This window comes from Gorilla gorilla, chromosome 2 (genome assembly GCF_029281585.2).
Source record: "Gorilla gorilla gorilla isolate KB3781 chromosome 2, NHGRI_mGorGor1-v2.1_pri, whole genome shotgun sequence".
Lineage (NCBI taxonomy): Eukaryota > Metazoa > Chordata > Mammalia > Primates > Hominidae > Gorilla > Gorilla gorilla.
Genome location: NC_086017.1, coordinates 141,255,034 through 141,278,664, shown reverse-complemented (window position 1 = coordinate 141,278,664; position 23,631 = coordinate 141,255,034). Strand labels below are relative to the sequence as shown.

The following is a 23,631-nucleotide window of genomic DNA, read 5'->3' as shown; positions in this document are numbered from 1 at the left end:
GTCCCAACTTTACCGAGCCTACTGTACCGAAATGGGACAGCAGAGTAGGCCAGCCTCGGTGACTTCTGCTCCCTCCCTAGCTTTTCCACCAGACCCCACATGGTCCCACCCTGGCTGTGTGAAGCAGGGATCAGGGAGCGTGGCTCGGCGGAGTCTCCAGAACCCTGCCCACCCTGGCGTGGTGGCAGACATGGCTACCTGCAGCTGAGCTGCCAGTTCCTCTGAGTCCTCAAAGACCAGGCCGTTTTCTTCATGTTTCACCAGCTCATGTACACTGCAGAGAGAACAAAGGGAGCCCGAGAGTTTCCTGGAGAAGACACCAGAACCCTGGGGTGCCCAGCTGGGCTCCCACCCACCCCACGCTCAAGCCAGGCTGGGGGATGGAACAGGGTGTGTGGCTTCTGGGAGGTGGTTCTTAGATTTGGCATCTGAAGGGTATAAAGGCCTGGGGGGGTGCACATCAAAATGGTCAAACCGATTTGAGGAGAGAGCCTTAAGGAAGGTTTGTACCTTCTGTGCTGGATGCTCTTCAAGGACTGAAGAATTATTTTTGCATGTTTTTCTTAATTCCATGGCCACGGAACAAGTAAAGGCAACCCCCTGGGGACTGGTTCAGCACATAAAAGATGACTTTTCTAGGACACCAGATTTGATCCCGACATTCCCTGAGCTCAGCTCACACGAGAGGCTCACATCCCTGAATCCCATCCAGGGCCCGGCTCCTGAGCAGGGGCCAAGGGCTCAACTTTTGCTGGGGCTAATGCTTCTAGAATCTCCTCTAACTCCACCCTTCCAAACACCCATCTATGGTGGGTGGAGTGAGGCCACAGCATGACACTCATTTAACTGATTCAAACCCAGCACGTGAGCTTGGCCAAAAGGGACATGGTGGGAGAGAAAGAAAGAAAGAAAACCATGTAAGCCTGCAGACAATTCCTGCCAATTCTACTCTAGGAGCAAAAGCCCCGAGTGGAGTTCTGGTATTTAAGGAGCTTTTTTTTCATACTGGGTTGGTGCAAAAGTAATTGCCATTTTTAATGGCAAAAACCGTGATTACTTTTGTACCAACCTAAATATAACATGAGCTCTAAATGGAAGCAACTACTTCAGTGAGGCTCAGCCCAGCCACAGTAACCGCAGGGCTCCTCCTCATGGCCTCCAGTGTGTGCTGGACTGACCAAGGGGCAGGGCCTCACTGTGGGCAGCTCACTCTGCACTGCTTCCCCCTCAGCGGTGGATCTGTGAAGCTATCCGCAGAAAGATTCGGGTTCTGCTCCCACCACTTGAAGTTCACGGCACACGCAGGCAAACAGCACCTGAACATGTCCACCACCTTCATGGGCAGGTCCAGGCCACTGGAGGACGTGTCCAGACAGACACCCAGGTCCACTGACCCTGCTAGGCAAGAGGGGTGCGGTCAGAGCGCTGGTCTCTGCCCTGGGAACACAAATCCTCCCAGCACAGTGAGGCAACATCCCCCGAGGGGAGTGAAAATTGGATAAGGCCCCCGACATCCCCAACCACAAGTGGCTTCAGCTGACCAAGCAGCCACACGGCCTGGCTGGGACATCTGAAAATGTAAGTTGACACTTTTTCTACGTAACCACAATTTGATTTTTTTGTTGTTGTTTTGTTTTGTTTTGAGACAGAGTCTCACTCTGTCACCCAGGCTGGAGTGCAGTGGCACAATCTCAGCTCACTGCAACCTCCACCTCCCAGGTTCACCTCCCGCCTGTAATCCCAGCATTTTGAGAGGCCAAGGCAGGCGGATCATCTGAGGTCAGGAGTTCAACACCAGCCTGGTCAACATGGTGAAACCCCATCTCTACTAAAAAAAATGCAAAATTAGCGAAGCGTCATGGCAGGTGCCTGTAATCCCCGCTACTCAGGAGGCTGAGGCAGGAGAATCGCTTGAACCTGGGAAAGAAGAGGTTGCAGTGAGCCAAGATCGCGCCATTGCACTCCAGCCTGTGCTACAGGAGCGAAACTCTGTCTCAAAATAATAATAATAATAATAATAAACCACAGCACACCCACCACAAACCAGCTGTCAGTGTGAAAATAAAGCCAAATAGCTAAACATTTCTAAAGATTAGCTGGGGCCAGGCATGATGGGTCACACCTGGAATCCCAGCACTTAGGGAGGCCAAGGCGAGAGGATCACTTGAGGTCAGGAGTTCAAGACCAGCCTGGCCAACATGGTGAAACCCTGTCTCTACTAAAAATACAAAAATAAGCCAGGTGTTGTGGAGAGCTCCTGTACTCCTGTAATTTACTCGGGAGGCTGAGGTGGGAGAATCGCTTGAACCCAGGAGGCAGAGGTTGCATGAACTGAGATCATGCACTCCAACCTAGGCAATGGAGCAAGACTGTCTAAAACAAAGACTAGCTGGAGAATCCTGCCAGGAAAAGGCCCTCAGCCTCCAACAGCTCTGCTCACTCGAAGCTGGAAGATGTGGCTCTAGAGACGCATCAGGAACAAGCCACGACTCCCCACTTGGAGAAATCAATGAGGAAAGAGACGGAGGCAAAGGAGAACCACCTCAGTGGGGAGGCGACGCTGTTTGACTCATCGTCCCTGTACCTCCCAAAGCCACTGCCCTCCCACACCTGGGCAACAGTGGCCCCAACCCCAGGCCCAGCCCTCTTGCAGGAAGGAAGAGGACTGAATGGAGGGTGTGGCAGGCTGAAAGGACGTGGCTTCCTCAAACCCCTTGGTAAAGGGCCTCTGGGGCCACCTGGCAGGGAGGGGCTGGCACACCAAGAAGTAGCCTTCTCCTGGGAGTTCAGCTAGAGCCCAGGTCCTGTCCCCAAGTGGCCTCCAGAGCCACCTTTTCAGAAAAAGTACACCCCGCCCACCCCTGTTCCCCCTGCAAAAGGCCCCGCCTCCTCCCTGAGCCTCCTGCTGGCCTCTCACCTAGAAGCGGGGGTAGTCCTCGGCCCTCCAGGCAGGGGATGCAGACCTGGATGTGCTGGAAATGCTTCTGGTGGATGAGGCGGCTGTAATACTCCCTCAGAGGCCCTTTGCCTTCACAGAGAAGAGCAGACACTGCCATGAACCCGTCTCTGTCCCTGCCACATGGCCCCAGGCCCAAGACACTCCCCACTAGGAGGGATCCTTTTCCCAGAAGCTCCACCCCTCGGCAGCTCCAGTCAGGCCCTATCTGGGCCCTTCCAGAAGCAACTCAGGAGCCCCAAGACCTGCAGGGGTGTGTGCACCCTGACCCCTGATGCATAGCCCTGCACCTGCAACCAGCTGGCCTCGGGCTGCAAACAAGGCGGGGTAAGCACTGGCCTGGCACGCGACCACCCACTGGGTGGACCCAGCCTTCTGTCTATGTTGTGCACAGGGGACAAGAGGACTCCCCCTGACCTGGCACAGCCCCCAAACCACAGGGCGCAGGTTCCAAGCCGCCCCTGCCCTGCCACAGCCCCCAGAGTACATGGCGCGGGTTCCAAGCCGCGCCAGCCCTGCCACAGCCTCCAGAGCACATGGTGCAGGTTCCAAACCAGTCCTGGGAGCCTAGAGGCCAGAGGAGGGAGGAGAGCAGGACCAGCAGCTGGCCCAGACCCCGCCTCTTCCCACACCGCTTCCGCTTTTCTCCCTCCTCAGGCTCAGCAGCAGTAACTGGGACAGGCGCTCTTCTGTTTGAAAAATTAAAAGAAGCTTGGTTAAGGCACCAATGACATGGCCGGGCTCAGTGGTTCATATCTATAATTTTAGCATATTGGGAGGCCAAGGCTGGTGGATCACCTGAGGTCAGGAGGTCAAGACCAGCCTGGCCAACATGGTGAAACCTTGTTTCTACTAAAAATACAAAAATAAGCTGGGTGTGGTGGGCACTTTTAGTCCCAGCTACTCCGGAGGCTGAGGCATGAGAATTGCTTGAATGTGAGAGGCGGAGGTTGCAGTGAGCTGAGATCGCACCACTGCATCCCAGCCTGGGCGACAGAGACTTTGTCTCAAAAAAAAAAAAAAAAAAAAAGACACCAGTGACGTAACAACAAAAAAAAGATGCTTGGAAACTACTGAAAAAGTAGAAAGCTTGGTATCTACAGATTCAAATCTGGGCTCCCTGCCCTGCTGTGAAACCCTCTGAGCCTCAGTTTCCCGCATGTCAAGCAGTGTAAGACCCTATGGCAGAGAGCTGCAGTGAGGATTAAGGAGACAAGATCGTGGGAAGCACAGAGTAAAGGCTGTGTGCCCCTCCCCCTCCACCATCCCCCAACCAAACAGACACCCAGGGTCCCAGGCGGTACCTGTTATCACACAGACGAGAGAAGGAAGGTTCTGTCCATCAAGAGTCAGTTGTTCAAACTCTGTGTTTAAAAAAAGAAACAATTCTACATGGAATTTCTGATATAATTTTTTTTTTTTTTCTGACAGACTCTCACTCTGTCACCCAGGCTGGAATGCAATGGCATGATCTCAGCTCACTGCAACCTCTGCCTCCCAGGTTCAAGTAATTCTCTTGCATCAGCCTCCCAAGTAGCTGGGATTACAGGCGCCCACCACCATACCTAGCTAATTTTTGTATTTTTAGTAGAGACAGGTTTCGCCATGTTGGCCAGGTTGGTCTCGAACTCCTGACCTCAGGTGATCTGCCTGCCTCGGCCTCCCAGAGTTCTAGGATTACAGGTGTGAGCCACCATGCCCACTCAGAAAAAAAATTTTAAATAAACAGTAGCCAGAGTCCCCTGGTCAGGTGGAGAAAGTGCACTGCTCTGGCAGGGAGGCCACGAGCCTCTGTGAGATACTCTCCTGGAGGGGGCATTTCAGCCTGAGGGTCTGGTCACTCGATGACCCAACTGGGGATTCAGGGCAGCCCACCTCCACCACCCCTACTGTCCCCAGGATGCCCCACCCAGTAGCCCGGGACAGGAACATGCTGCAGACCAGGCAAGCAGCTCACAGCTCAGTGGCCCCGACAAGCCCAGAGCTCCTCACCGCAGCTACACATCTACTTTCTAAAGCTGCCAGCAAGATAGAGAAGTCTTCGTCCTCTATGAGAAAAGAATTGAATGTCAGGGGCCTGTTTCTAGACACCCCTCTTCCAGCTCACACGCCCTCCCCTTCTCATTGAGACCGTGGCGGGGTGGGGGCATGCAGGACTGGCAGGGGTGAGGAGAACACAGGTTGGCCAGGTGCCCTTCACACCAACCCCAAGCGCCCCAGGGGTTGTGCAGACCTGTCCAGCTTGTGCTGCTGACCAGCAGGGCTGGCCGCTCGTGGAGACGCGTCACCAGCCCGCTCCCAGCATCCCGCTCCATGAAGGCCGACCGCTCTGTGTCTGGGTCCTCAGGTTCTGAGCTGAAGGAGCAGAAAAAAACCCTGTGAGAGGCCACAGAGCAGGCCAAGGACCCAGAACGGGCATCTCCTGCCATGGTGAGGCCTGCAGGCTCCCAACGGTTGGGGTGCCCGGCCACATCAGCAGCACCAGGCCACCCCTGCCAATCGAGGCCTGGGCTTGCTTTCTCTAATATTGTTGCTGGGTGCTAAGGTTACAACAGCAAACAAGACTGACTCATTCCTTTTCTCCACGGGACTTACTGTCTTGTCATCCCCTGGACTCAAGATGAGGGTGCTAGGACGCCCTCCCACACCACCCCAGCTTACCCAGGGGCACACCTCAGGGTATGTGGACCTGCACAAAGGTCCCTTCCTTAGCCCCATGAGACACCCCAGGGGACACACAGGTCCACAGATCCTGCCACAGGCCTGGGAACCCATTGGCAGGAGAGTAAGACAGTGCAGGGGTCAACAAACATTCCTTAAAGGGCCAGAGAGTAAATACTTCAGGCTTTGTGGGCCACAGGTTCTCTGTTGCAAAACGCGATTCTGCTATTGTAGCTCAAAGGCGGCTGTAGACAACTCAGAAGTTAATTTAGTGTGTTGTGTTCCAATGAAACTTGATTTACAAAAGCAGGAGACTGGCCTGTAGCCTTAGTTTGCCAATCCCTGGATGAGTGGGTTCCCAGGTCTGCAGTGAGAAGGGGAGAGGCCAGGGCAGTGGTGAGCAGGAGAGAAGGCAGCTGAGGGTGGGAGGCCTACCGGGCCCTAAACGGAGAGTGCATGCTGCCCAGCTTCATGAAGAGCCGGTGCTGCAGGTCCAGAGGTGCCTCTTTAAAGAAAGATGCCGGCTTGTCATAGACGGTCACAGCCCTGCAATGAAATCATGGCAGGGCTATTGCATTAGTCAAGCGTGGAGGCTACTTTCTGCTCAAACCACTCATTTGGGTTCCGTGCCCAACGTCACCCATCCTCAGCAAAACAACCTTTATTTCCTTCTCCTTGGTTTCCAGAAATTTCCCCTAAAGACCTGAGGAATCACCGAATGAAAGGGGCTTTTTACAAACTGGAAACTTAAGTGGAGTGCCAATATACAACATGGATTGCACCAGGCTAGGTCTAAGATAAAACCAGACTGTGGACAACAGGACAGATAAGACACACATGGCTCTGCACTGCCTGGGTCTGTTATTGTGTGGAGGAATGTCTTAGTCTGTTGCTCCTGTGGGTGTCGCTAAAGCAGGAACCAGGAGTCTTCATCCTTAGAAAGCAGTTAGACAGACACCTGAGAACCAATACCAAACTGCAGCCTTCCACAGAACCTTCTGGAACCTTCTGGAATGCAACTCATTACTGCCAGAGGGTCTTTGATGAGAGTCTACTCTCCACCATTTGTCTTCAAAGAGAATACCCACATATTGTCTTTCTGTGGAAAGGTAAGTTATTAGAGTTTATGCAGTCTGGTATATTAATTGAGAGCTTTACTTCAAAGAATGTCACGTTTACGATTCAGTCTCACAGACTGGGTTAAAAAGGCAGTGTTGACTATTAAGTTGTAAATTACTATGATGATCATTATTATTTAAGCAAGCTGTGAGAAATGAGCATTATCTCACAATATCTGCATTTTAGTGAACCTGAAGGAAGAGTGTATTTGCTGGAATTACAGAAGCCTGAGAACCACAGGGGAATTCTCACTGCAGGGTATTCAGGGTCCAAAGCTGATTCTATTTTGCATGCTAAATCCTTCCTCAATTTATTTTTATTTCTTTCTTTATTTATTGAGACACGGTCTCCCTCTGTCGCCCAGGCTGGAGCACCTTGGTGCAATCTCAGCTCACTGCAACCTTGCCTCCCGGGTTCAAGTGATTCTCCTGCCTCAGCCTGAGGAGTAGCTGGGATTTCAGGCACCCACCACAAAGCCCAGCTAATTTTTGTATTTTTAGTAGGGATGGGATTTCACCATGTTAGCCAGGCTGGTCTCGAACTGCTGACCTCAGGTAATCCTCCTGCCTCGGCCTCCCAAAATGCTGAGATTACAGGCATGAGCCACCGTGCTAGGCCCTCAGTTTTATTTTTCTATTTATTTATTTAGAGATGGATTTTCACTCTTGTCCCCCAGGCTGGAGTGCAGTGGCATGATCTCAGCTCACTGCTACTTCTGCCTCCAGGAATCAAGCGATTCTCCTACCTCAGCTTCCCGCGTAGCTGGGATTATAGTCACCCACCCGTAAGCCTGGCTAATTTTTGTATTTTTAAGTAGAGACAGGGTTTCACCATGTTGGCTGGGCTGGTATCGAACTCCTGACCTCAGGTGATCCACCTGCCTCGGCCTCCCGAAAATGCTGAGATTACAGGTATGAGTCACTGCCCCTGGCCCTTCAATTTAATTTTAATAAAATTATCAAGGAAATAAGCCACAAAAGGAAAATGTGCAGACTTTAGAACACAGCTGTCCAATAGAAATATAATGCAATCCACATGTGTAATATTAAATAACTTAGTCACCACATTAGAAAAAGTAAAAGGGGTGAAATGAATTCTCCTAGTAAACTTTAACCAATATATTCAAAATATTATTATTTCAACTAATGAATACTTAAAAATTCTTAATGGGTATTTTATGTTCTTTTTTTTTTTTTCGCTTATGAAGGCTTTGAAATCTAGTGTATATTTTACACTAACTATCTCAATTAAGATGGCCACATCTCAAGTGCCCAGTAGCCACATGTGGCCTGAGGCCATGACTCTGGGCAGTACAGCTTTAGATGAGTCTAGGGCAGGGCAGAAGGGGGCACCTGGGATCAGGTGTGGAGCCTGGGGCCTTGTTTAGCACCCCTTGATGAGGGCATTTTCTTTCCATAAAACCCAGGTCAAGTGTGCCTCACAAAGGGACCAGTGGAGGTGCCTCAGTTTACTTGGGAGCTTGGCCTCTCCAGCTTGCCCTCCTACTGCCTGGAAGAAGATTAGTGTCCTCTTGCCTTCTCTAGCCCCTTTCTCAAGAACCCTCCCAGAATTTAGTCCTATGAAGGGCCAGGGGTGCAAGGAATCACCCACACAATGACAGGACCCACCAGCAATACCAGAAGTTGGCCAGCCCTACTCATCCAAATTCCTTTCTGCCAGCTGGACATCACAAGGACTTCAGACTGCCATCCTGTGACAACTCCATTTTGGGGTCTGGGGATGTAAGGGTTACTGTATTAGTCCATTCTCACTCTGCTAATAAAGACATACCTGAGACTGGGTAATTTATAAAGAAAAAGAGGTTTAATGGACTCACAGAGCCACATGACTGGGAAGGCCTCATGATTATGGCAGAAGGTGGAAGAGGAGCAAAGTCACATCTTACATGGCAGCAGGCAAGAGAGTTGTGCAGGGGAGCTCCCCTTTATAAAACCATTAGATCAGGCAGGGAACAGTGACTCACATCTCTAATCACAGCACTTTGGGAAGCCAAGGTGGGTGGATCACCTGAGATAGGGAGTTTGAGACCAGCCTGGCCAAAATGTTGAAACCCCATCTCTAATAAAAATACAAAAATTAGCCAGGCATAATGGCTCATGCCTGTTGTCCCAGATTCTTGGGAGGCTGAGGCACGAAAATTGCTTAAATCCAGGAGGCAGAGGTTGCAGTGAGCTGAGATCAAGCCACTGCACTCCAGCCTGGGCAACAGAGTGAGACTCGGTCTCAAAAAAAGAAAAAAAGAATTAGATCTTGTGAGACTTATTCAATGTCATGGGAACAGCAGGGGAAAGACCCACCCCGTGATTTAGTTACCTCCCACTAGGTCCCTCCCACAGCATGTGGTGATTATGGGAACTACAATTAGAGATTTGGGTGGGGACACAGCCACACCATATCACTTACTGAGCTGGGCATCTTCTTCCTTGAATGCATATTGGCCACTGAGGCACTTCCTGGTTAACCTCATTCCACAGCTGAGAAAACCCAGGCCTGGCACAGGCAAGGGATCTGACGCAACGTCTCCCATCTTATTAGTGGAAGGACCAAGACTGGACCCACAACTGTGCTCCTATTTTGAGTCACCAAGTGGCCCCCAAGATCAGATCTCAAAACAAGCAGACATGGGGGCTCAGAAAGTCCCCAGCCTAGGACTTTCCTGTCAGCCCAATGACACTAAAGACTAAGCTGGCTGCTTATTATTCTGGATTCACACTAGAATGACCTTGGGGTGTGTTTTACACATGCCGATGTCTGGAGTTTCACCCCCAGCTAACTGACTATGAATCTCTGGGTTGGGGCCTGGGCACTGATATTCATGCAGAGCTTCTGAGATGATCCTATTGCATTGCCAAGGTCGACACCTGCAGAAACATTGCACACTTTTTCATTCATTTATTAAATACATAATATTTATTATTATTTTTCCAGACACGGAAGTGTTGCAAAAAATAGTACAAAGACATCCTTTATACCCTTCGCTGAGATTCCCCAGTGCTACCATTTTACCCCATTTGCTTTATTATTTTCCAAGTGGCAGAAGAGTTATCCTTTACCCCTAAATATTCCTGTGTATTCCTTAATAACAAGGACTTTCTCTTATATAACCAAGGCAATGATCAAAATCAGGAAACTAACCCTGCTACAATACGGTTTTCTAATGTATGGACCTCATTCAGATTTCACCAGTTAACCCAATGATGTACATTGGAGCAAACAATCATCCCAGATCATGCATTATTTTCAGTTGTTGTGTCTCTGTAGGTCCCTTTTAGCCTGGAACAGGTCCTCAGTTCTTCTTTATCTTTCATGGTATTGGCATTCTTGAAGAACGCAAGACGGTTATTTGATAGAATGTCCCTTACTTTGGATTTGGCTGATGTTTCTTGGCGGTGATATTCTTATGCATTTGGGGTGGGACTATCACAGCAATGGTGTCATGTTCTCTGTGCATTGCATCAGGAGGGACATGTTGATGGTTTACCCCATTACACCAAAGTGAATGTTGATCGTTCAGTGAAGGTGGGTGCAGGTTCATTGCACTATATTGCAGAAGCCATAATCAGCCATACTCGCTCTGATTAACCGATCATCTTACGTAGCCATTTATCTAACAAGGCTGTAAGGGTCTTGAACTCAGGGTAAGCAAGCCTTAAAGCAGAAGAGAAGAAAGGAAGGCTCTGGAACCTGGAGCTTTGGCAAAGGGGGCAGGTGTGGGGAACGCACCACCAAAGTTGCTCCTGGCATTAGGATGAAGAGGAAGGAGAACATTCTATCTAGAAGGGGTTTGGGGTTAGCCAGAGGGGTGTGGGAGAGTCAGAGTCCGCCCACTTGTGGTTTTGCTGAGGGCTACCTGTGGTAGACAGGTCTTTCATTGCTGCTTTTGAAAATTTTGTTTCACAATCCTTCATCTAAAACAGAGCTATTTCCTTTTTCGATGTTTTGGCCCACTTTGCTTCATCGGTCTTCTCTTCTCTTATTTTTAGAGACAGGGCCTTGCTCTGTGGACCAGGCAGGAGTGCAGTGATGTGATCATAGGTTGCTGCAGCCTTGACCTCCTGGGCTCAAGCAATCCTCCTGCCTTAGCCTCCTGAGTAGCTGAGACTACAGGTGTGCACCACTGCACCTGGCTAATTTATTTTATTTAGTTTAGTTGTTGTAGAGACGAGGTCTCACTTTGTTGCCCAGGCTGATCTTGGACTCTTGGCTTCAACGGATCCTCCCGCCTCGGCCTCCCAAATTGTTGAGATGACAGGCATGAGCCACCACGCCCACCTCTGTCTTTTCTCTTGGGATTAATGACTTCCACATTCGCTCCAGGAATAATTTCTGTGAAGGTGATGCCTGGCTTGACACTTCTGGTAACTCCCGTTGTTTATCTATTGCTTATCTCCAGAACCCATTTGATGCTTCCTACTTCAAAGGGCACTAGCGCCTGTCAGCTTGAAGGCATCCCCTGAGCTGCTGACAAACAAGGCCTTTTTACCCACAGATTAACCTCTTATTTGTTTTAATAAATGATCAAAAGTTGGTTTGCCTCCTGTGCGTATGTTGGTTGGGGCCAAGAGGGGATCGTGGTGATTTCTGTCCACCTGGGACCTCAGGCCTCCTGGTGATCCGTGAACAAAAGTGAGGCAGGCAGAGCAATGAGCAGTGTTCCTCGTCTGCCTCGCTGCCATCAGTATGTCTGCCTGTGGTTGTCTTTGGCATGTTATCAGGATGTGTCACTCCCTCATCTTTGTTCCCTCTCCTTCTTGTATTTACCTTCACCTGGGCTGCTAAGTGCTGCGGGAGAAACATTGCGTTTTTGCGGAGATTGTGGCCACAACAAATTTAGGTTCCCCACCCTCAGGTTGCTCCTCACTGGTCTCTGCCTCATACCTTTGAAGAAAACAACTCGTGGAGGTCGTCTTATTCATAAAGGTGAACATTTCACAGAGCAGGGCACTGTTGTGGGTTGAATTGCATCCCCTCTCCCACAAAAGACTTCTTGGAGTCCTGACCCCCAGTACCTCAAAATGTGACATATTTGGAGATAGTCATTACAAAAGTAGTCAGGTTAAAATCAGGTTGATAGAGTGGGCTTTATCCAGTATAATGGGTGTCCTTATGGAAAGGGGAAATTGGCCAGGTGCAGTGGCTCATGCCTGTAATCCTAGCACTTTGGGAGGCTGAGGCAAGAGGATCACTTGAGGCCAAGTTTCAAGACCAACCTGGCCAACATAGGGAGACTCCTATCTCTATTAAAAAGATTATAAATAAAATACGCCAGGCACAGTGACTCATGCCTGTAATCCTAGCACTTTGGGAGGCTGAGGCAGGAGGATCACTTGAGGCCAAGGTTCAAGACCAACCTGGCCAACATAGCAAGACCCCCATCTCTATTAAAAAATAATAAAAGAGGCCAGGTGCAGTGGCTCACGTCTGTAATCTTGGCAGTTTGGGAGGCCGAGGCGTGTGGATCACTTGAGGTCAGGAGTTCAAGACCAGCCTGGCCAACATGGTGAAACCTGTCTCTACTAAAAATACAAAAAAATCAGCTGGGCACAGTGGTGGGCACCTGTAATCCCAGCTACTCGGGAGGCTGAGGAAGGACAATTGCTTGAACCCGGGAGGCGGAAGTGACAGTGAGCCAAGATTGCACCACCGCACTCCAGCCAGGGTGACAGAGCAGGATTCTGTCTCAAAATAAATAAATAAATAAATAAATAAATAAATAAATAAATAAATAAATAAAATTATATATATCTATATATATATATACACACACACTACATATATGTGTATTTTTGTGTGTAGATATAGACATAGATATAGATGTAGATATATGGAAAGGGGAAATTTTGGACACAGATGCACACAGGGAGAAGACCACGTGAAGACTGGACTTCTGCTGCCACAAGATAAGGAGTTGGCGGAAGCTGGGAGGGAGATCCTTCCCCTAGCATCCTCAGAGGGAGCCTGGCCCTGACAATGCCTTCATCTCAGCCTTCTGGCCTGCAGGTGTAAGATGATGCATTTCTGTAGTTCTAAGCCATCCAGCTTGTGGTATCTTTTTATAGCAGACTGAGACATTTAATACAGCAGCATTCTGAGCCCTTCCCATATAAACTCTTCATTTAATCTTCACCACAACCGCCCCATCCATAAGTGCTGTTGTTATTGTCTTCATTTTATCTTCTTTTTATCCATGATGTCTGCAGCACAGAGAGGTTCAGTAATTTGCTCATGGTCACTTGAGATAATAAAACTCCACTCTAGGGAACCTCTCATGCCTGCTTCTGGCTGTCACCTTCCCTCTCCCCTTTCCTCCTGTCCCCTTCCTCTCCATCTCCTTTATGAGGCCTTCTTTGCTGTCCCATCTCTTCTTTGCATTTTTACTTTTTATAAATTTTATTTTTTGAGGGGGGGGAAATGGGGTCTCGCTATGTTGTGCAGACTGATCTTGAACTCCTGGCCTCGAGCTATCCTACTGTCTCAGCCTGAGTAGCTGGGATTACACGTGTGAGCCACCATACCCAGCTGTTGTCCCATCTCCTAAATGTCTGCATCCCCAGCATCCCTGCCCACAGTTCCTGCCTCAGTTGCCCCTCCTGAGCCTCAGTCACCATCTGTGCTGATGAATTGCTGCTCGCCCTCCTCCCAGGCAGGATGCCTCATGGCCACTGCAGGCTCAGCCCATCCACAACAGATTCACAAAGCCGGTCCTTCAATGCTGGATTTCCTAGATTTCCCAGCCAACAGTACCACCAGCTTAAAACCCTGCAGCCATGCCTAAATCCTCTATCTTCCTGTGCCCCACATCCCCACGACCAACCCTTGCTGATTTTATGGCCAAATCCCCTCTTTACAGTCAGGAGCAGCTACAGAATTTGCAAGGCCCAGTGCAAGATGAAAACATGGGCCCCCTTATTCAAAAATCAGAGGAAAAAGCACTGCTGAAGTATTAACATATAAAGCATTTTCTTTCTTCTGTGGTGTCTGTGTCTCAATTTATCATGATGCTTTCATTTGTTATTTAATGTCCATCTAAGTAAAAAAAAAAGTTAACATTTTAAATTAGTAGCATGGATTATACTGTTCCTCTTTACATTGTGCAATGCCAGATTTAAATAGGAACATTGGACTCAAATGTGGAATCACAGAAATGACATAATTTGTACTTTGTATGTGGCATTTTTTTGCCTCACAGAAACAGTGAGACGTTGCAGGAAACTAATTCACCTGTTTTTGTTTGTTTGTTTGTTTTTGTTTTTTTCCCCTGAGACAGAGTATTGCTCTCTTGCCCAGGCTGGAGTGCAGTGGTGAGATCTCAGCTCACTGCAACCTCTGCCTCCCGGGTTCAGACCATTCTCCTGCCTTAGCCACCTGAGTAGCTGGGATTACAGGAGCCTGCCACCACACCGGCCTAATTTTTGTATTTTTAATAGAGACGGGGTTTCACCATGTTGGCCAGGCTGGTCTCGAACTCCTGACCTTGTGATCCACCCACCTCGGCCCCCCAAAATGCTGGGATTACAGACATGAAGCACCACACCCGGCCATTCAGCTGTTCTTATTTCACTTTTTCACACCTATACAATCTACCACCACTCTCTACCTTTGGCTTACTGATGTGTAAGGAAGAATTGAAAGGAAAAACAACTATGACTCTGCTATCTTTGCCTCTCCTATGTCATCAGTTCCAGTGGAAGTGGTTGGTTACTACAGGGAATCAGATGAGTAGAAAAGGCTGGGAGAGGGTTCCTTGTTTGTTCCTGTTTCTTAGAATGCCATTGACTTGGTTTTCAATTCTCATTCTATAATAAGAGAAAGTGCAACCTCTTGGTGCTGTCAGCATCTCTCGCAGACTCCGTTGTGGACATAGTTCCCTTATGCTCACTTGGAGCCTTGCTGGGCTCCCATGCACTGCGGACCCCCCAAGATTCTATGCTCAGGGCACAGCAGACATGCCATGGGGAGTGCGGTGGCAAGGGACGGGGGTAACTCCTATTGTTGGTGTCTCGTCTGCCCACGGATGTGTTCTATTGCCCCATTGGATTTCACTGATAAAACATAGATTCAGACTGGGTGCAGTGGCTCATGCCTGTAATCCCAGCACTTTGGGAGGCTGAGGTGGGCAGATCACTTGAGATCAGGAGTTCAAGACCAGCCTGGCCAATATGGTGAAACCCACTCTCTACTAAAAATACAAAAATTAGCCAGGCGTGGTGGCAGGTGGCTGTAGTCCCAGCTACTTGGGAGGCTGAGGCAGGAGAATCACTTGAGTCTGGGAGGTGGAGGTCGCAGTAAGCCAAGATGGTGCCAGTGCACTCCAGCCTGGGCGACAGAGTGAGACTCTTTCTCAAAACAAAACAAAACATAGATTCAAACATAAAATGAGGAGGAATTTTAAGACAGTGACAGCAGAGCATTAAGCCAAGCTTGGGGTCCCTCTCAGCACGGGACCCTGTGTGACTGCACAGGCCAAACACCCATGAATTCATCTCAATTTCCATCCCTCTCACACTCTTCCCCACTGCTGTGGTCTCAGTTGGCACCTTCCTCATTTCTACTCCGGAGGACTGCCTGTACCCTGATTTCTTCAAGGGTCTCTCCAGTCTATTAGACGCAGGCCAACCCAGGGTTTCTCTGCATTGCAATCCAACCAGCATCACCCCCCCTGCTTACCAGCATGCAGTAGCTCCCATGTCCCTTCAGGTTAAAATTCAGACTTCTTAGCAAGGAACTGTTTATTTCTCCAGCCTCTGTGACAGCCTCACACCCTACAATCGAGCTCTGCTGATCCTGGAGAAGCTCCCTCTGAGCCTTTGCACACCTGTCTCTGCTACTTGAGGGTGATTTCCACCTGGTTACCTCCTGGTGTCACCTCCCACCTGGAAGCCTTCCTCATCTCTGGGGTGGGTCAGATGTAGCCGTTTTTGCCCTCTCCCTACACACCGTGTGTTTCCTCTCTCCCAGCATTCATCTTGTGACGTACAATAAGCAATTGACTAACATCCTTAAGGCCAGGGCCATACCGGCTCTTCTTGTTGACAAATGAGAGAGCAGAGAGCACTTTTGCCCTCTAACGGCATCTGTGGATCACTAGCTGGAGGCCTTGGGACTCTAAGAGCCAAGCTATTCAAGTGCTACAAATAACACCGCATGGCCCCCGGTCTTTCCTGTTTCCTCCCTGCATCTGTCAAGAAGGAGCAGCTGTTTTTTGAAGCCCTGCTTTCCTTCCCATGGCTTTGCTCACCCCCACCCTGCTTGGCCTCCAAACTCAGAGCTTTAACTTTCCTATAAATACAGTTTCTCTCCAAGTCAACTTGATTCATTCATGCAGGGTCCTAGTTCTCTCTCTCGGCCATTCCAATTCTCGTCTTTCCATTACATTTAAGAGAACCCAGGCTGGGCATGGTGGCTCACACCTGTAATCCCAGCACTTTGAGAGGCCAGGGCAGGTGGATCACCTGAGGTCAGGAGTTTGAGACCAGCCTGGCCAATATGGCGAAACCCCATCTCTACTAAAAAACAAAAATTAGCTGTGTGTGGTGGCACATGCCTGTAGTCCCAGCTACTCGGGAGGCTGGGGCAGGAGAATCACTTGAACCTGAGAGGCAGAGGTTGTGATCATACCACTGCACTCCAGCTTGGGTGACAGAGTGAGACTCTGTCTCAAACAAAAACCCCAAAAAGACCAAGAAAAGGGCATTCATTTATGGTATAAGAGCGGAAACCAAAAGACAGAGGTTCCTCGATGGATCTCTGCTGGGACCGTGCTTATCAGCCATTCAACCTCTTCACCACCCAGCGCACATCCAGAAAAGCCCCACTGGGATTGATTTAGGGGATATAAGTAAACACTATCAAGTAGGTGAATTTGCAGCTACAGAATCTGCAGGTAATGCGGATTGATTGTAGATGCACCAATGAACTGGAGGTCAGATTTTCAACTTAACCTTCCAGGAGATGGCCAGCACCCAAGAGCTAGAAAAAAGGATTCCTGGAGGGTGGTGAAGAAAATAGAAGTCTCAGAGGCTCAGAGACAGATGAATGTAATCCCTCAGCTGTCACCTGAGCTCTGGCTATAAAATGAGGCAACAGATGAAGAATAGTAAGCATAAGATTGAGGCCAGGCTCGGTAGCTCATGCCTGTAATCCCAGCACTTTGGGAGGCCAAGGCAGGTGGATCATCTGAGGTCTGGAGTTAGAGACCAGCCTGGCCAACACGGTGATACTCCGTCTCTACTAAAAATACAAAAAAAAATTAGCCAGGCGTGGTGGCACACGCCTATAATCCCAGCTACTCGAGAGGCCATGGCAGGAGAATCGCTTGAACTGGGGAGGCGGAGGTTTCAGTGAGCTGAGATCTCACCACAGCACTCCAGCCTGGGCAACAGAGCGAGACTACATCTCAAAAAAAAAAAAAAAAAGATTGGGGCAGTCAGAAGCGACCACCGTCAGCAAAGGAAGGATGAGGGGGAGTGAATAAAGGGTCCACAGGAGAATTAAGAAAGTGTGGGCCCTTGGGTCCATTCGGTGAAGTGGAGCCAGGTCACTGGTGAGTGTGCCAGGGAATCAATTAAGGATGAATATGAAGCTTGAGGCCAGGCCAGCATAATTGCCCTGTGGGCGTCTGTATTTCTTTACATTTGCTGACTGTCAATCCAGCCTCCTGTGTTTCTGTGAAATACAAAGGAAGAAAAGCTGTGACTTCCCCTCACTCTAAGGTGAAACAAAAGAAGGGGAAACTGAGAGACCTGTCCGAAATCCTCCACCGAGCCACTGGAGAGGCTGGAATAGATACAGCCGGTCAACTGATCTGTTCTCTAGGCACAGCTTTTTGGATCTGCCACTTGCATCTGCTTCAAGTTTTAGAAACTTCCAGGCTCTGGCTTTTTTGCTGCTTTGGGGAACAAAGTATGTTCGGTCAAGTGTATAGCAAACCTGTCCCGCTCCTAAATCCAGTCATCTTCAAAATAGGTTTTTGAGGTTTATAGTGCTACTCTCCAAATGTCATTATCATCCCCAAAGTGAAAAAAAAAAAAGGTTTAATTATTATGAGCAGTGAAATTACCATATAATCTTCCAATTAAATGAATAAGGCACCAAATAAGTGCACTCAAGCCTTAATTTCTACCTTGAAGTTAAGATAGGTATCATGCTTACCTGGATCATCCTACACATCCTCAAAGTGGGCAGAGTTGAAAGGCTGTCTAAGCGGGTGGGGTGGAAGGCGGTGCCCTTCCACCCTCCTGTCTGTTTGTCGAGCTCTGTTGGTCCTTCTGATTGGTTAGCGACCATGAGTGTTTCTGAGAGCCTTTTGTTGTATGCCGGGGCAGAACCACTAATCTGACCAATTCCAAGCAGAAAAGATCAAGTATAGATTTCATATCTGAGTTTTAAGTGCTAGTAAAAATTTGCATTAAGTTATCAAATGCACTGCGATCCTGGCTTCATCGCCAAGTGGCTCTGCAGTTTGAGGTACGCTGCATCCCGAAGAAAAGAAAAGAAAATTGTTCCATTTAGATGCTTGGGGTAAAGGGGGATTGATCCAGTTACTTTTCAATTAATCTAAGTCAGATGGTGTTCGCTGCATAACTTTCTAAGGTTGGTACTTGATCAAAGAACAAAGTGTGATTTTTTTTTTTTTTTTTTTTTTTTTTTTTTTGAGACGGAGTCTCGCTCTGTCGCCCAGGCCGGAGTACAGTGGCACAATTTCGGCTCACTGCAAGCTGCGCCTCCAGGGTTCATGACATTCTCCTGCCTCAGCCTCACCACACCTGGCTAATTTTTTGTATTTTTAGGGGTTTCACCGTATTGAAGTTCTTTGGTTGAAAAGGCATGAAGAAGTTTCTACCAGTCCTGTTTGAAATAAAATAATAGTGTGATCTAAAGATTGTAATACAAGACCAACACATTTAGAGTAACTTTTTAAAATTGGTTGACTGATGTGCTTCTCTCTCTCTCTCTTTCCATAGAGTGTGTGTAGCATATTACATAGAGAAATCTATAAGCCCTGGGTTATGTTGGTTGCTGATGAGGATTAATAGAAGCTACTACTCACTTATTCACCTTTGATCTGCTCTTGTTCTGGTAGTGTTCTTCATTGTGTCATTCATGCAAGAACTGTTCATTGGGCTGGGTGCGGTGGTTCACACCTGTAATCCCAGCACTTTGGGAGGCTGAGGTGGGTGGATCATTTGAGGTCAGGAGTTCCAGACCAGCCTGGCCAAAAACAAAAATTAGCCGGGCATGGTGCAGGCACCTGTAATCTCAGCTACTCCGGAGGCTGAGGCAGGAGAACTGCTTGAACCAGGAAGGTGGAGGTTGCAGTCAACCGAAATCACGCCACAGTACTCCAGCCTGGGTGACAAAGGGAGACTCTGTCTCGGGGGGAAAAAAAAAGAAATCGAATACTTATGATCTAAGGGTCATCTGCATACGTATTTATCTATACACATACACATACACACAAGCCTCTTTCAACTTTAACTCAACCATAATTATTTAAAAATCTCTCCCTGAACATCACTTCTTACAGCTATGTTTCTCTCTCTTTTTTTTTAGATGGAGTCTTGCTCTTTCGCCCAGGCTGGAGTGCAGTGGTGTGATCTCAGCTCACTGCAACTCCACCTTCCAGGTTCACGCCATTCTCCTGCAGCAGCCTCCCGGCGTCCGCCACCACGCCCGGCTAATTTTTTGTATTTTTAGTAGAGATGGGGTTTCACCGTGTTAGCCAGTATGGTCTGGATCTCCTGACCTCGTGATCTGCCCACCTCAGCCTCCCAAAGTTTTGGGATTACAGGGGTGAGCCACTGCGCCCGGCACAGCTCTGTTTCTCTCATCTTCACCACACTGTTGCCACAGTCATCTATACAAACTGTACTAGTATTCCTATTGCTTCTGTAACAAATTGCCACAAACTCAGTGGCTTAAAACAGCACACATTTATTCTCCTACAGTTCTAGTAGTCAGATGTTTGCAATGAAGATTTCTGCATGGCTGCATTCCTTTTGGAGGTTTCGAGGCAAAATCTTTTTCCTTGCCTTTTCCCGTTTCTAAAGACTGCCTACATTCTTGGACCCATGGCTTCATCGTTCCAACTGCTGGTTCTGTTGTCACATCTCCTTTTTCTGACTGTCTGACTCTGACTCTCTTGCCTTCCTCCTTTTTTTTTGAGATGGAGTTTTTCTCTTGTTGCCCAGGCTGGAGTGCAATGGTGCAATCTCGGTTCACTGCAACCTCCACCTCCCGGGTTCAAGCGATTCTCCTGCCTCAGCCTCCCAAGTAGCTGGGATTACAGGCATGCACCACCATGCCTGGCTAATTTTCATATTTTTAGTAGAGATGGGATTTCACCATGTTGGCCAGGCTGGTCTCGAACTTCTGACCTCAGGTGATCCACCCAACTCGGCCTCCCAAAGTGCTGGGATTACAGGTGTGAGCCACTGCACTCAGCCACCTTCTTCCTTTTAAGCACCCTTGTGATTATATAATCCCCTCCCAGATAATCCAGGATAATCTCCCCTACTCAAAATCCTGAACTTAATCACATCTGCCAAGTCCCTTTTACCATGAATGTCTGGTAACATAATCACTGCCTGGGGATTAAGGCCTGTGGACATCTTTGGAGGCGGTTATTCTGCCTACTACATGGACCATCTTTGACTTTCTTACCTCCCACTCACTTTTCTTTTTTCTTTTTCTTCTTCTTTTCTTTTTTTTTTTTTTTGAGGTGGAGATTATCTCTTGTTGCCCAGGCTGCCATGCAATGGCGCAGTCTCAGCTCATTGCAAACTATGCCTCCCAGATTCAAGTCATTCAGCTGCTTCAGCCTCCTGAGTAACTGGGATTACAAGCACCTGCCACCACGCCTGGCTAATTTTGTATTTTTAGCAGAGAAGGGGGTTTTCCATGTTAGTCAGGCTGGTCTTGAACTCTCGATCTCAGGTGACCTGCCTGCCTCAGCCTTCCAAAGTTCTGGGATTACAAGCCTGAGCCACCGCACCTGGCCCCTCCACTCACTTTTCAAACTTTTCCAAACATGCTTCTGTCCCACACCCCATTCCATATGGTTTCAAAATGGTTCTTGAGGGCCTCCATGTTGCTGAAACCATGGGGTTGTTCTAACTGTCCTTCCTCTTGATCTTTTGGCACTGTAGACCAAACAGCTTGAGACATGGGCAGGCAGCCTGGAGGACCAGAGCATTTGGGCGATGGCTGGTCCTCATGAGCCTGTCCTGCTGTCACCCAGCAGCCCATCCTCGTGGGACTGAGGCTGGCTACAGAAGGCATTCCGCACCCCCTTGCTCCATGAGTTACCCAAGGCTCCGTGTGCCTAGGCTTTCTTTATTGTTTAAAAGTGTAGGTCAGATAACTGCAGGTGAAGTTTTCTTAAACATTTTTGTTTACATATCCAAAGTGGATAACTGGGTGAGATTTCACAAAGTGAAACACAAGCACACCATGCAGATCAAGGAACAGGGCACGGCCATCTCGCCTGAGCTCCTCATTCTCCCCTCCCTTATGCTAGCTCCTCTCCTCCCAAAGGTAATGCTATCCTGGGTATAGGGATTTTTTTTTTCCTTTTAAATAGACTTAATGTGTTAGAGAAGTTCTAGGTTCATAGAAAAATGGAGCAGAGGCCAGGTGCTGTGGCTCACACGTATAATCCCAGCACTTTGAGAGGCCGAGGCGGGCAGATCACGAGGTCAGGAGTTCAAAACCAGCCTGACCAACATGATGAAACCCCGTCTCTACTGAAAATACAAAAAATTAGCCAGGCGTGGTGGTGCACGCCTGTAATCCTAGCTACTTGGGAGGCTGAGGCAGGAGAATTGCTTGAACCTGGGAGGTGGAGGTTGCAGTGGGCTGAGATCTTACCACTGTATTCCAGCCTGGGTGAAAAAGAAAGAAAAACAGAAAGCAGAGAGAGAAAGAAAGAAAGGAGGGAGGGAAGGAAGGAAGGAAGGAAGGAAGGAAGGAAGGAAGGAAGGAAGGAAGGAAGGAAGAAGGAAGGAAGGAAGAAGGAAGAAAGGAAGGAAGGGAAAAGGAAAGAAAGAGAAAAGAAAAGAAAGAAAGAAAAATGGAGCAGAAAGTGCAGAGTTTTCATCAACCTCTACTCCCACCTGCCACACACACACGCATGCACAGCTTCCCCACTAGCAATATCAAACCTGAGTGGGATATTTGTCATAATCAATAAACCTACATTGACACATCACTATCACCCAGAGTCCATAGTTCACATGAGGGCTCACTCTTGGTGTTGTACATTGCGTGGGTTTGGACATATGGACAATGACGTAGATCCACCATTGTAGTATCACGCAGAGTAGTTTCACTGCCCTAAAAATCCTGTCTTTCACCAATTCATTCCTCCTTTCTGCTGACCTCTGGCAACCGTGGATATTTTCGCTGTCTCCATAGTTTTGCTTTATCCAGAATGTCATAGTTGGAATCATAGAGTGTGCAGCCTTTTCAGATGGGCTTCGTTCACTTAGGAATATGCATTTAAGGTTTCTCCATGTCTTTTTGTGGTTTGATAGCTCATTTCATTTTAGTGCTAAATAACATTCCATTGTCTGGATGTGGGCCTAGGTTTCTTTGTTTTTGTTGTTGTTGTTGTTGTTGTTGTTGTTGTTTTTTAAGATGGGGTTTTGCTCTGTTTCCCCAGCTGGAGTGCAGTGGCACAATCTCATCTCACTGCAGCCTCCACCTCCAGGGTTCAAGCAATTCCCCCACCTCAGCCTCCAGCGTAGCTGGAATTACAGGGGCGTGCCACCACACCCGGCTAATTTTTTGCATTTTTAGTAGAGATGGAATTTCACCATGTTGGCCAGGCTGGTCTCGAACTCCTGACCTCAGGTGATCCATCCGCCTCAGCCTCCCAAAGTTTTGGGATTACAGATGTGAGCCACCACACCTGGCCAGGCCTAGGTTTTTGAAGAAGGAATTGAACTGGCTGAAGGCCAGGTTGTACTGCTGAAGTGTCTTCTTTGTACTTGGAATGTGCTAGGACAGATAGACTTCAAAGTGCAAAGCGCCTGAAGGATCTGGCATTAGTCAATTCTATGCACTGAGCTTCTGTCCCCAGAATACCACTCTCAGAGTAAGAATATGGCAAGGCCGGTTGGCTAGGTGGGGCATGGATTGGAGGCTCAGGCCACTGCACTGCACATACAGGTGTTGATGTAAACGGTCTGGTGGAGGTCAATTTCTGTTTAGCGGGGATAGACTATGTGACAGAGTGAAGAAAGGTAATGGTCTAAACGTAGAAAAAGATTCATTCCCACTCATGTGACAGTCTGGAGCAGGCAGCTCCTCTCCTCCTGAACCTGGGACCCAGGTATCTTCCATGTTGTGGCTCTGCTTCTCCAGAGCCTTGTCATTTTTTTCATCTAGCTATAGTGACAAGATCTTTTGGATGAGCCGTCAATATTAAACCAAAGGCAAATTCTGAAAATTGATTTGACGTGTGGTCAGCTGCTCATTTAGCACAGTGTCACGACTGCTGGGGTGATGGACAAGAAGGTTTTCATGAGGAGGCTGAAGAGATCTAAGTATAGGGGTGCCAGCCTGGGGCACTTCAGAAGGGGCACTGGCCTAGGGGTAGCATCAGGGTGATCCTGATTTCCCTGGGGCAGGGTGTGGCTCACGACGGGGTGCTGAGAACCCATCAAGAAGGCTGGAACTTTCAGTACTCATTGCTTTATGAGAGCCTGCCTCTGTGCCAGGCGGGAAGACACTGACCAGAGGCCCAGGGCCACTGAAGGGTCTCGGCCTGGTCTCTTGGTGCCTGGGGGGTACACTGTACAAGCGATGATGTAGTTCCAAGGAGCACGATTCTGACCCACACTCCTGGTGCCAATGTCCATTTTGCCACTCAT

The 23,631-nt window shown here is 48.6% G+C and overlaps 1 protein-coding gene across 1 annotated transcript in view; it reads right to left on the bottom strand.

Annotated features, from left to right (window-relative positions):
* ALG1L2 (ALG1 chitobiosyldiphosphodolichol beta-mannosyltransferase like 2) overlaps positions 1-23,631 on the bottom strand; it is a 24,505-nt gene extending 874 nt beyond the window's left edge. The window contains exons 1-7 of the mRNA XM_055382133.1: positions 23,495-23,631; positions 6,053-6,163; positions 5,190-5,311; positions 4,261-4,320; positions 2,918-3,028; positions 1,281-1,395; positions 110-274 (exon numbers count right to left, since the gene is read on the bottom strand). Of these exons, the coding sequence (XP_055238108.1) occupies positions 110-274; positions 1,281-1,395; positions 2,918-3,028; positions 4,261-4,320; positions 5,190-5,311; positions 6,053-6,163; positions 23,495-23,631 (821 nt within the window). The remainder of the gene's footprint in view (positions 1-109; positions 275-1,280; positions 1,396-2,917; positions 3,029-4,260; positions 4,321-5,189; positions 5,312-6,052; positions 6,164-23,494) is intronic.